The 13,716-nt window shown below is 57.7% G+C and overlaps 1 protein-coding gene across 8 annotated transcripts in view; it reads left to right on the forward strand.

Annotated features, from left to right (window-relative positions):
• Positions 1 to 13,716, forward strand: part of DLGAP2 (DLG associated protein 2) — a 788,462-nt gene that overhangs the window by 748,520 nt on the left and 26,226 nt on the right. For 7 of the 8 annotated variants that reach the window (XM_040489789.1, XM_040489787.1, XM_040489793.1 and 4 more), the window contains 3 exons: positions 6,084 to 6,433; positions 7,421 to 7,462; positions 13,434 to 13,519. In XM_040489789.1, coding sequence (XP_040345723.1) covers positions 6,084 to 6,433; positions 7,421 to 7,462; positions 13,434 to 13,519 — 478 coding nt within the window. The remainder of the gene's footprint in view (positions 1 to 6,083; positions 6,434 to 7,420; positions 7,463 to 13,433; positions 13,520 to 13,716) is intronic. The other variant, XM_040489792.1, reaches the window with a different exon arrangement.

Raw genomic sequence — 13,716 nt, forward strand, 5'->3', positions numbered from 1 at the left:
CACGGTCCCTGAGCGCCACGAGATGGACACGGCAGCAGAACGTGGCCAGTTTGGGGATTTCTTGAGCACCTTCCAGCTCCTGCCAGCGTGGCGAGGACAAGTGTGCCCGTGTCACAGCCGACGTCGCCTGTTAACCGCAGTCCTGTGTTTCTCTGTTGTCCTTCATCGTCACCCCTGCTACCGCCAGGTCAGGACAATTCTTCAGTCAGCATTTGCACCCGGGAGCCACAGCACAGCCACCTGTGTGCTTTGAGTGTCACACAGAGCCCCGGGGGCCGTGCTTACCTTCTGCCGGCCCAGTGCAGTCTGGGGACAGGGCATTACAGACAGACTGTCCTTGCAGAAGGTGGACGATGCCGGGCGGGTCAGCGTGGAAGCAAGGACCCAGTGTCCGTGTTGTCACACGAAATGGTCCGTCAGCGAGCCTTCCTCACGCTCTCACCCGTTCAGTTCTCTTATTCGTGTGTATATGCCACACTTAGTACCCTGAAACGTCAACATTATGAAGTAGTAGTAAGAGAAGCTTCGTGAGAAACCGATGTTTAACTGGGCCGCCTCAATTAGGACAAGGAGTGCACTCTGAATCCTCATCCAGGTTGGGAAGAAGCGGGATTGCCACCACAGGTAACCAAGTAGAAGGAAATGACGAGCTCTCGCCTGGTGAGCCACCCACACGCGCGTCCCTTCATCTCACGGACAAGCACACGAGACCCGCTGGGAAGCAGGAGATGACTTGCAGCCCCAGCACCATGGCATTCCCAGCTGGGGGGGGGGGGGGGGGGGCTCTTCTGGCCTCTGCCTGCTACATGCCAGCAGGCCTCCCGTGCCCACCCAGTTGTGACACCATCAAGCACGTCCCTGGCAGAGAGCGGAGGCCAGGCCGCCCCAGCGGAGCGCCCTGGCTAACACACGGAAGTGTCCAACATGGGGACCCGAGAGTCCCCGAATCTGACTCCTCAGGGCGCGGCCCTTGCTCACCACGCACCTGTGGTCCGTGCGGAGCACTCACTGCCAGGCGGCTGCGGCTGAACGCGCTGTGATGGACGCAACCGAGAACAGGGCGGGGCGCCCGCCTCTGCACATTTCCGCTGCACCTCGGCTCCGCTCAGACGGACAGACGGGCACAGCCTGGCCCCTCCCCAGCCTCCCCTGGGCCGATGCATCCGTACCCCTGGTCCAGGGCCCTGTGGCCGCCAGGGCGGAGCGGCTCGCTGACAGGACGGCACGCCCTCCCGAGGAGAGCAGGTGCCGCCGGCCTGCAGAGCGAGCTGTGATCCGTCAGAGACCGGAGCAAGCGCCAGCTGCCGAGGCCTGGTGGCCGGGCTCCCCCGGGGTCTCCCTGCAGGGGCCCTGGCCGTTAGCAGATCTGACCGGGTCCCATCTGAGCCCTGCGTCCGCCAACAGCACCAGGTAGAAAATGGACTCAGCCCCATGGAGACGTCTGCTGAGGGTGCTGTCCAGCTGCTCTGACTCTCCGTTTCCCCCGGGCCTGGGGTCCCGCCCCGAATGCCAGTGTATTCACTAGTGCCTTCCTTTCCTGCCCGCTCACACCTCCGCCCTTTTGCCCTTGTGCTAAAAACCTGCCCCAGGACCACTTCCTGGAGCCCTTCTCCCAAATGCTGCCCTCTGATTGCCCTGTGAGCGCAGGCACTCCTCATACCCCGTGCTCCTTGGGCGGGAGGAGTCCTGCCTGCTCTTCCCTCCCTCACGCCCCTGACTCTCAGGCCCCCTCATGCCTCCTCCTGGGTCAGCGGGGTCAGCGGGGATTTCCGACCCGACACAGCTTCGGGGATTCTGCATCTCACAGCTTAACTCCCTCCAGGTGTTCCAAGTGATTTCCGGCCAAGCCTCTCTGTGCCCTGGGGCCTTGCTCCTCTCAGAACCCACTGGTGTTTCCCCTCCGTGCACCTGTACGGTACGTGTAAATTAAGTTTATCGACGGCAGAAGTTACTTTCCTCTGTGTTGATGTTTGAGAAGCACAAACATGTCCGTAGCTTGTTTTTCCATCACCAAGAATAAGCTTCGTGAAGAAGGTGGGTCTTCCGCGGTTTTCATTTTCACTTGTTGCAGTTCACCTGTTCTGAAACCACGTAGCCCCTGGTGATGGGGGAGGGACCCCACGGTTCCCGGGACCTCAGCCATGTCTTCTCCCCAGCGACCATGGCCATGTCCTAAAGCTACGGGATTCTTCCACAAGCTCATCCAGGCCCAGTTATGTGCCAGGCATGGCCCCAGGCATCATAGGTACCACACGTCTCCCCCGGAGCGAACAAGTCCAGAGTCTGGTATCTACCATTCGCCCAAAGAAATGCTGCCATGGATGTAGGCCTGGGGCCAGGATGGCCGAGACGGAGATTTCCTGGGCCTGAGAGTCAGGAGAGGCCCAGGGAAGGGCTCCCGTATGAGACACAAGATGGAAATAAAAGGAAGGAGGCGAGAGCCTGAGAGAGACCGGCGCCACGAGGGGCACCCGCAGCGATGTCTGTGGAGCATCCACGTGTGTGGCCCAGAGGACTGATGGGCTGGAGAGGGTGGTGATCACTGAGGCCAGCAACAGCCACGAGGAGGAAGGGTGGGGCGCTCAGGACTCAGGAGCACGGGAGCGAAGCGAGGGGAGACCAGAGTCCATTCACAGACGTCGGTGAGGAAGCTTGCACAAGACTGGCTTGGGGCCAGGGAGGATCACCGTCCCGTCTGGAGGACCAACCCAAGGGGTGCCCTTGCGCAGGATGAGCCACAGAGAGACTTGAGTGCTGAGTCTGAGAGAACTGGGCCGCAGACCAGAAGCTGTGCCCGTCCATAGTGGGAGCTGCAGCTCAGGAGGGTGTGACTTCGGGGCCACTCAGGGGCAACAGTCGAAGCCCGGAAGGGAATGTGTTGCTGTGTTGGAGAAATAGGATGAAGCGATCCAACAGTAAATGTGAGAGGGGAAATGGGGCTTGACACAGCCACAGGCTTGGGGACTTGAAAGTGGGCCTTTGCACGCTGTCCTTGGAGGCCCTTGAAGCCGTGAGGGGGGGTGGGGAAGGTGCAGGTGAGGGGGGTGGAGATGGTGCAGGTGAGAGGGCGGGGAGGTGCGGCGACACAGGAGGACACGGTAGAGACAAAGGCTGGATGTGATCTCCCAAGCGGAGATGGACCCTTTCAAGTGGGCTGTTTAAGGATCAAGAACAAACGTTTAGGTCGCGGAAGGTCAGGACGGAGAAGGGCGGGGCACGGGCTGGCTCCGGGAGGAGGCAGACACTGTGGGACAGAGGAGGGACGGGACACAGCAAAGGACCGCACACATGGGCGCAGGCCAGTCCAGGTGCCATCAGTGTGCTCACACATTTTATGCTCGAAACAAAAATCCTAGCGCGGGGGCTGCTTTATCCCCACTTGGCAGATGCGCGAGATTTTGTTGAAATTGCTGTTGCCGAATGTCCCACCGACCGCTCGCAGGCTGCACTGGGGTCCGAACCCAGGCATCTGTCGCCGACCACCTGTTGCAGAAGCCTCTAAAGAGGGTGGCCAGGAAGCGGGGGGAGGGCCAGCCAAGGTGGGGGTACCCGCACACAGAGGGTTCCGCTGAGACTGCAGGGCGGGGCCAGAGCTGGGAGGGGGGGAAGGGGCTTCCTAGCAGCTCTGAGGTTGAACACCGCAGCCTGTGGGGCCAGCGGGCCCACTTCTGTGGATTTCCCCGGCAGCAGCCCCACCGTGGCCCACGGTGCCCTCGGCAGATACCTGCCCGCTGACCTGCGGTGAGTCCCATAGAGACCCTCCTGTGGATCCCTACAGACCCGAGAGGGAGCCGCACAGGGTTCAGGAGCGTGGGGCTGAGAGGCGGCTGGTGAGCGGGGAAGGAGGTAAAGTCCAGCAGAGCAAGGGCTTGGTGGCCGCTGAAGTTTAGTGACAGGGAAGCTGCGGGAGCCAGAGAGGAAGAGAAGGAACAGGGAGGGCGGGAGAGGGCAGGCGGCTGCAGTGAACGTCTCACAGGCAGAGACCCAAGCAGACCCACCACACGTCAGTGGGTAGGTGCAGGGGCGAGCGCCCTTGCGATTCCCTGTGGTCCGATGGAGACCGAGCCCTCTGCCACCAACCTAGCCACTTCAGCCACTTTGACAGCAAGGGCGGGACACTCCCGGAGGAGGATGTCCAAGCCCTCCGGGGAAGGCAGGGGTTCGGCAGAGGTGACCCCAGGACACGAGATGAGAGGGATGTCCCGGGACAGGGAACAGTGCCCAGCGGCACAGAGAAGGCACCAACAGCCTCCACCCCCGAGGCCCGCACCCTTATATTCAACACGTCAAGCAGTTTGTGTTTGAGCTCAGGAACCATACTGCGTGCGTGTCTGAATCTCCTAGAATAACGCCTCGAGTATGGTCCGTGTTCAATAATCTTCCTTTAGAGCTTGATCCACATTTGGGGGGAAATCTTTAAAATAAGAAAGGTGATTTTAGATGCTCCTCTGTGTAGACAGAGTTCAAAGCCTGTGTTTCCAAAAACTGTCTCCCTCCATCTGTTCCCTACCTTCCAGAGTCTCTTTTGATGCATTCGTTTAAAAATGTGTCCGTTTCATAAATTTTCACGTGCAGTTTTGATGCCTTTAAACTCAGATCATCCTGACGTGACAAACTCGCTTTATTTTGTCATTTGCCGACTTTTATTTGGAATGACATCTGAGGTTTTATTTATTAGGAAAACCCATTAACACAGATTAAGCAGTAATTGGGGGAGAGGATAGGCAACAGGGAAGGGCATTGAAATCCTCAGGAACATAACAGGGGAAATCCTGTGCTCCCAAGTGCCGCAGCAGGACAGTGACTCGGGACAGCTTCTGAAAATCATAGGTGAAACTTGCCCAGTCTTCTCCCCGCTGGGGGGGATGCCAAGTGCTCCCCAGGAGATGCTCCCCTGCACATGCGGCCGGGCACACAGCAGCCCTCACCTGCCTATGGACCGCGTGCGTGCGTTTTTGCACTGCACCGTGGTGAAGGAGTCTGTTTCAGAAGCACTTCTGTGGGCTCTTCTTTCCACATAAAGAAGAATCATCAGGGTGCCTGGGTGGCTCAGTCGGTTGAGCGTCCGACTTCGGCTCAGGTCATGGTCTCACGGTTCATGAGTTCAAGCCCCACGTCAGGCTCCGTGCTGACAGCTTAGAGTCTGGAGCCTGCTTCAGATTCTGTGTCTCCCTTTCTCTCTGCCCCTCCCCTGCTCATGCTCTGTCTCTCAAAAATTAAACTTCTTTTTTAATTAAAAAAGGAAAATCATCAGCTGTAATGGAAAACACATTCATGTGAAAAGGGACTAGTTCGTCGTCACTTGAAAAATAAGTAACACGCTGAGCCCGGCAAAGGTGTCTAATGAGTTCAGAGACATTTAATTTAACTCCACGTCCAGATGCGTCTGTATTCTTCGGTGGGTGGACTGTGGCTGGGGGTGGAGAAGCCCGATGTGAAGGACAGGGGGAGATGGGCGGCTGGTGAGGGGCACACACGCGAGCGAGGCTTGGGCCGGGGGTTGATCTGGGATCCCGGTGTCCCTTCTCCACCGATGCCTATGCTTACTCCCAGTAAGCATGTCCTTACAGGGAGCAAGCTTCTCAGATCACATTCGTGTCCGTTGGAAGAACAGAACTTGCTCATCACAAACATTCCTCAAACACAGAAGCCAAGGAAACAACAGTCAGCCACGCTTTCCCTCGGTGATGACCTGGCGAAGGTTTTCTGTGCTTCTAACCTTTCTTCCGTACACAGGTTTTCTTTGAGGTACATTCCTCCTTCATCTGGACATAATTTAGCGTGTCATGCTTCTTAGCGGGGCGCGAAGACACGAGCATTGCCCACGATGCTCGCCGTCTGTCCTGCTGAGTCAGAACTCCCTTAGTCCGGTCGCCGTTGTTGCATTTTGGGGGGCTTTCCTCTGTTATGAGTGTATCTGTGCGGACTCGGTGAGCACACGGTTCCCGCCACGGTTTGCGCTACTTCTTAGGCCCCGGGTTCCGAAAGGCCCGGCGGGTCGTAGGGGGGCGGACGGGGGACCCGGTTTCCGGGCGGGGGAGGGGAAGGTGCTTCTGCTGATGGGACTCTGATTTCCCTCGCAGCCGTGTCGTACGCGAATTACAAGAAGACCCCGCCGCCCGTGCCCCCGCGCACCACGTCCAAGCCCCTGATCTCGGTGACGGCGCAGAGTAGCACGGAGTCCACCCAGGACGCCTACCAGGACAGCCGCGCCCAGAGGGCGTCCCCGTGGCCCCAGGATGGCCGCGGCCTCTACAACTCCACGGACAGTCTGGACAGCAACAAGGCCATGAGCCTCGCCCTGGAGACGGCCGCGGCCCAGCGCCTCGCTGCCGAGGGCCAGAGCAGCTCCACGCGGACCAGCGACAAGGCCGTCCTGGTGTCCAAGGCGGAGGACTTCCTCAAGAGCCGGCGCTCCTCCATCGGGATCCAGGTAGACTCTCTCTGCCGCCTGCTCAGCGGGCTCTGCGAATAGCGTAGGCTAACAAGTGGCGCCCGGCCGCCCTGGGGCCCTGGCGGGGAGCGCGGCCTCTGAGGGCCGCCGACGCAAGAGCCGGGCCCAGCTTGTCCACAGCCTGCAAGTCTGCAGCCAGGCGGTGCCCCCCCCCCGGGGGGCAGCTGGGGCCCCCGCCTCACACCCGCCCCTGCCACCCTGGGCCCCCCACCCCCCAGGGCAATTTCTAGGGGCCACCGGCCGCTTAGAGAGTGTGCAGACAGCTCATTTTGATGCTGCAGAAGGATGGTATTTTTGGTGGACCCTGGTATTTTGAAAGCCTTTCGGTCTTTTGGCCAAACACTTAAGTGGGGGGGAAAGGGCATTGGGAATAAAACGGCAAAAGGAAGAAAGACTGAGGCGAGCCCACAGCTGCTCAGGTCACGGCCCCCAGAAGGCGCTTGTGCGCCGGCCGTGGGGCGCTCTGGGCCTGTAGTGGGGGAGGCAAAGCCAGGCCCGTAGTTTCAGACCACCGAGGGATCACGGCACCCCGAGGCCCCAATTCCCACCCGAGATCCCGACGCGCTGCCTGCACAGGGTGCCGCGGCCTCCGGGCAGGGGGCGGGAGGCATGTGGTGAGGACCCAGGAGCCCCCTTTCAGTAAGGGGCACAGGTCACCCTCACGCCGACCCTGTCTTGCCTCGGCGACTCTCCCCACAAGATTCTGCCGCACGGCGAGGCTCTCCAAGCGCGGTTCGCCTCCATACAGCCTGTGTGCAGCCGGAAGTTGTAAAATCAGGACTTCCTGGCCGCCAGGGAGAGGGTGAACGGAGCCCCGACCGGGGGCCGCGCGTGCCAGGCACTGACATGAGGGGGCATGACGTGTCGGGCATCCCAGGGACACGGGAGAGCGGGCTGGGGAGACCGCCCGCTCGACTAGGTCGTCCGAACCAGGTCTCCACACTGTGGCTTCATTGTTTTGTTTAGGATTCTGAATTCCCAGAACATCAGCCATACCCAAGGTCAGATGTAAGTACCAAGATATACTCCAAAGCCAAGTACGCATGAATTTTTATTTTCTCTCCCTGTTTTGGATTATTCATACAAACGCTCTGTCACCTCTCTCTGTCCTGATTCTATATGCCAGGCGCTATGCTAGGTGCTCCCCACTGACCGCCTCCCCAGTGATGTGCAATTAATGCCACTCTGATGAGGGCAAAGATGAGGCTCAAACCAGGCCGGTAACGCCGCAGTCGACGGGCTTGCCGGGGCCACAGCAGTGGGACGTGGGGCTCCAGGGTCCCTGGCCGTCCTGGCTCTGAAGTCACGTCTCCAGGGAAGACGTGTGTGGTCCCTGAGTTAAGGAGGCTGACTCCACACCCCCGGGCGCCCCTGCACCCTCTGGCCTTCTCCCCTGCCACCGGCTTCCAACTGGCTGCCCACGCCAGCCGTGGACAAGGAGGGGCATGTCGGCCTCTGACACTGTCTGCTAAGAGCAGGAACACGTGTCGCGTTCGGTTACCCGGCCGCTCGGCAGTGCCCCCTCCTGCCTCCGCCTCACCCCTCCCCCAGAAGCCCCCACACTTTTACTTGCCCCGTGGCCCTTTGTGCTTCTCGCAAGCACGCCTTTCCTCTGCGGGAACGTCCTTCCTCCCGCTGCCACCACTCACTGCTTCCCGCGGTTCCTGCGTGAACCCCTCCCCAGAAGCCCTTCCTGGAGCTGCCCCCGGAGCGCGTGTCTGGGAGGGCTGCCCCTCCCCCTCTTCACACCCCGGCGCCTAGCACAGCGCCTGGCACATAGCAAGTGCTCGGTAAATGTCGGATAAGTGGCGCGCGGGTGACGGTGGCCGAGTGGTCCGTGAGAACCAGTGTGAGTGCGCGCGTGTGCGGGACTCAGCTCTGTTTTGTGGCAGAAAAAATGCACAATGTCCTGTGAGCCTGTGACCTGGCAGTTGTCAGACCAAAGAACGGAGGAGCCAAGAGGACACGTCGTCACAGAAACCCGTCTTAGCGTAAATGAGTCAAAGAGGTGACAGGTGGGAGCGCAGGCAGCTCCCTCAAAGAGGAAAGCGCGAGGAAACGGGGTGAGGGGCCACTTAAGCGCAGGGCAGGACCCCAAAGACCCCCGAGGGCACGGAGGAGCGGCGCAGCTCGCGGCACCGCCGGGCCCCTGGCTCCCCAGTACGTGCCCGTTCTCGCCTCATACCCCCAGGAGCTGTTGTCACCACATCCAAGTGACCGACGGGGAGACTGAGGCTCGGGGGGTACGGGACCTGCCTCCGGCTACACGGCCGTGAGCGTCAAAGGGCGGGGGGGGGGCGTTGCGGGAGAGACGAGGGAAGGGCCGCACGGTGCCCTCTGCGAGCCTGACCGGGCTCGGTTCCCGCGACTCGCGGGGACGAGCACAGTCTGCCCCGGTCTGCCCCGTCGCCCGCCTGTAGAGGAAGGTGGCTAGCGTCGCACACACTCGGCCCGGCTCCCGGGGGGAGGCCCGCCTGACCGCCGACCACGCTCCCACAGCCACGGCGGGCTCTCGTCTGCGCGAGGACGCCAGATAACGCACGCCGCACGACGTCTTCCCGCCGTTCTGCGGGTTTGGGGAAAGGACCCCGGGCCTTCCTCGGCGTCAGCCGCGTGAGAGGCGGTACCGTGACACCCCACCCCCTTTCCCTCACTCGACGGTGACGCGTGCCTCTCTCCTTCGCGTTCCCCTCCTGTTCGTGTCTGTGACTGGTCCGTCACCACGGGGTTTCTTTGCTTGCGCGTCTGCGTCTGCGTCTGCGAGTCCTCGCAAGGTGTCTCCCGTCCCCGGGCGCCACGGCTCGGCTCCACGCGCAGGCCCCCTGCCTCGGCTGTCCCGGCCAGACGCGCGAGCGGTGACGGTCTGTTGCAGCCCCGGGTTGTGGGGCTGGACGGAGGCATCGATGCGGGCCCCTCGTTACTCCACTCAAACGTCCGGCTGAGTGAGCGTGGGTCTGCCCGCCGGCGCGGCGCGGACTTCTCCCTCGCCAGCCTGAGCCGCCACACTTCCCCGCAAGCCCCCCCCCCCCCCACCGCCACCGCCACCTGCTGTCAGAGCTGCGCTGAGCCTCTCCCAGCAGGCAGGCCGGCAGATCACGTTTCTCTCTCGGACGTGGAACGGGTCCCCGAGGGAGACACAGCCACCGTGCGCCTGCCCAGCCGCACGCCAGGTCTTGAAGGCAGAGCGGAAGCGATCTGCGTTTAGCCGCCAAAGACGCGCCTTTGGAGCCGCGGCCCACGGCGGTTCCGGCTGCCTGCCTGGACCCTTCTCTTGGGTCCTGGGGAAGCGGGGCTCAGACAGCAGCTCGTCAGCTGACTTCCCACAAACCCCTACGTGCAGGAGACGGGGGCCAGGGCGCACGGGGGCCGCCTCCCGTCCAGCTCACACTCCCTGACATACACATGCTCACACGTGTGTGCCTGGACGCTCACACACACACACACACACACACACACACACTCCTGTGTACACTTGTGCTTACGTGTCTGCACACACCCACATGCACACGCAACACACGCACGCGTGGGCTCACACCTCACACGCACACTCACACGTGTTCATACCCACACACATGTGCAAGCATGCTCGTGCATGTGCTGTGTGCACGCTCGTGCGTGTGTGCTCACATAGACTCACTGTGCACCTGCTGGAGCACACATGGTCACACGTACACGTGTGCTCCCGTGTGCAGCCAGGCATGTGGATGCACACGCAGACACATGCACATGCACGCTTGCACGTACACACTACACTCGCGCAGTCACACACACACGGACACAGTCACACGCACACGCACGCAACAGCATGGACCGTATTTAGAAGCCCCCTCCCTGCCTCTCCCCACGGCACACGGCTCCGCTTCCAGCGCTCTGGCCTTACGCAGGGAGAGCCGCTGTGGGGTGCGAAGAGCCAGGACGGTCTTCCGTGACGGCACTCGCCACCTACTGCGGTGACTGGGGAGGCGTCTGTCCCCGTGCATCAGGGAGCCCTTCAGAAAGGGTTCGCTTAAAATACAGCTTTCCTCTCGAAGCCTAGTCCATGGCCCGTCCTGTGAAAATGAACATCGGTCTATAGTTCTCAAACCTTTTAAGATCACTCGACCCTTCTAGCCAGAGTCTCCTCTTGGGAAGACATTCCTTTCATTTCCTTCCCACTGTGTAAAGTAGTAATTCCTTTCCTGTGTCCTAAATTTGCTTTTTTTCCCATCTATACAAGGGTCTCTGGTCCCAGGATTTCCAAAATGGGTAAATACTTAGCTCATCCAGGCGATACATGATTTTACCATCCCCCTCAGCCCTTACCTTCTGAAAGTAGGGATAACTACGTTTTTCCCTCAAGAAAGTTACACGTGACAACCACTGTAAATCTGTGAAATTCCTCAAATTTAATGTCCATATCATACACACCTGACTGTTAACAGTTGAGGTGCAAAGGCAGAGCGTTAACACTTGCTGTGGACAGACACACGTGACTCTGGCTTCCTGTGGCGTTTTACAATTAAATGAAGTGTCCGATGTCCCCTCATCTTTGAGACGAGGAAGAAGAGATTCAACCAAATCTAAGAGACTCACCGGAGGGTCACAGGGCCAGGCGGTAGCAGAACCTGACTCCAGAAGCTGTACTCTCCTCATTTGCTAGGAACGTAAGAGGGGTCCAGCGGAGGGGATGTGCAGATGGGACAAGGGGAGAAAATGTCTCGTCTGCTTGTATGCGTTAGTCACTTATGCAACGTGTTCACATGCCCGTGAATATGTGCGTGTTTCGTGTGTACGCACACAGCTCCCGACTGCACCGTCCACGCCACTTGCTAGTGTGCCTTGGACCATAAGCATCTTCCGTGTCGCAACTGCATAGCGTTCCGTGTCTTGAGCAAATCATACCCGACCCCGTGTCACCGTTCTCCTCCATGACTACCCGCTGTGTTTCACCTTCTACATACCGCTACGATGAACACCTCACACGTTTGCCAGAGTAAGGTAATTTGGTAGACCAAAATCCTAAAGTAGAAGTGAAGCAAATATTCTGAACATCTTGGTGATGAAACCCTGTGCTCTTTCCATTACAAAAGTCTTTCTAAAAGCATATGTACGCAGTGATCTCCCCCATATTATGAGTCTATCACATTCGACGACATCGACCAAAATCGTCAAGCACAGTAATACCTTTGACCCAGAAATCACCTGTGCTGTGAAAACAGTCACAAAAGCACACACACACACGTGCACACCCATATCTATAGCAGCAGCATAAATAATGGCAGAAAACTAGAAATAAGCACATTACCCCTCCAGCGAAGACTGATTACAGATAAATTAGGTCGTGTTCATAAAACGGAATAGCAAGCAGATAAGACACAAGGCAGCTCTGTTTGCTCTGACGGGGACGACGTTCGAAATACTTTAATTTTTATTGTGATCCTTTGTGTAAGATAATAGTGGTAACAGTCTCCACGACCAGGAAGGTGAACTTCATCAAAGCCATGACCCCCTTAACACTGGAGAGGGAAGGAGAGACAGCAGCGGGGATAGGATTTTGATTCAACAGTGTCCCTCTCCCAGGGGTCACCCCATGTCAAACCACATGACACAAAGGAGGTGCGACCTGTGTGCACATGTTCGGGACTCCAGCAGTAAGAGGGGGTGTTCTCGGTGATTCTTGGGGGTGCCAGAGTCTTCACGCGGCCGGATTTATTCCGGCCGCAAACAATTAGGAAGAGCCTGGTGCTACAGTCAGAGAGACTCAGGTGTAAACCCTCCTTCTGCCCTAGTGAGCTGTGCACCCCTGGGAAAGTTTCTCACCTTCTCTGATTCTCAGCTGTCCAGTGTGGCAGGAAGTAACAGCAGGAGTACCGTGGGCACTCCATGCAATAATGCTTCCTATGCTCTTAGCACAGTGCCTGGTGTGGGGTAAGCCTAAAACAAGTATCAGCTATCAAGATCATTTCTCTTTGCCACAAATTTAGTTGGCCCTCGAGGGTATGAGCTCAGCCATAGGACAGCCACAAATTATAATGACAGTCTCTCATCATCACAGAAGAGAATGTCACAATTGTTTGTTTAATGGGTTATATCTTACCCTTGTGGCAATCATTAATACTTTTAAGGAAAAAAATGTGTTCTACAACTTAGCTGTGGCATTTTAGTTTGGGGTCAAAATCCTACTGATATAGTAAGTAATCTTTTCTGGGAAAAAGGAAAGGGATGTTTGAGTAGCCAGGATAATATTTACGATTAAACTAACCTTTGGTTTCACAGACTTTTCGCACTGAGAGGTTTTTGTTGTTGTTGTTGTTGTTGTTGTCCACAAAACAGAGTGTCTCAGAGTTCCCTCGTGTGTCCCTGCTTGTGGTCCTGAAATGCTTTCTGGGTTTGGGAGAGATTTTGACAAGGAGAACCACGATCAGGACTCCATGGGAAATGCAGTCTCTGCTGTGTTCTGACATGGCCTAGCTGCACACAGTCCTCGTAGCAAACAGGAGACACCTGCAGGTGGGAACAGTCGCAGACGTTGCCTCAGTGTCCCCGGTACACACTGAAAGTCCTTGCCGTGTGTTTTGTATGTGGATACCGCCACCAGTATACTTCCATTCCATTGTTGTTGCAAGCTCTCTCTGGTTCGTGCTGTACTTACTTTCTTCACTGTAGGGTGTGGTAGGAGCTTTTCAGCCCTATAATAATGCAACCCAACAAAGCCTCTTTCTTGCCTTAGCTGAGCTAAGCAGTTGTATTTGCATAGGTTTAAGAGATCAGAGCACAACGCTGAGTTCAAGGAGTTATGTAAACTTTGATGAAACGCAGTAGCAATGTAATTACACCAGTACAATGCATTTCCCTCTCTCTGTGATTTTTACTGGGTCAAGTGCAACTCTGTATTAATTACATGTGCAATTAATTACGGCTAATGAACACACACAAAAAACAGTCCCTCACCCAGGTCCCCTGTCGTGGTTCTAAAATAAGATGTTCTGTGTTATACTAGGTGGAAACAGCCACAGATTCGGACACAGAGAGCCGAGGCCTGCGGGAATACCACTCTGTCGGCATCCAGGTGGAAGATGAGAAGAGGTAATCAGCCCCTTTGAAATATACAAGGTCCTCAGCAGGAACGACCTGTTAGGGATACGAGGTTCCCCAGCAGGAAGGAGTGATCTGTTAGGAATACGAGGTCCCCAGCAGGAACAATCTGTCAGGGATGTGAGGTCCCCAGCAGGAACCATCTGTTAGGGATGCGAGGTTCCCCAGCAGGAAGCAGTGATCTGTTA

This window comes from Herpailurus yagouaroundi, unplaced genomic scaffold (assembly GCF_014898765.1).
Source record: "Herpailurus yagouaroundi ecotype Mexico unplaced genomic scaffold, PumYag 181, whole genome shotgun sequence".
Classification (NCBI taxonomy): domain Eukaryota; kingdom Metazoa; phylum Chordata; class Mammalia; order Carnivora; family Felidae; genus Herpailurus; species Herpailurus yagouaroundi.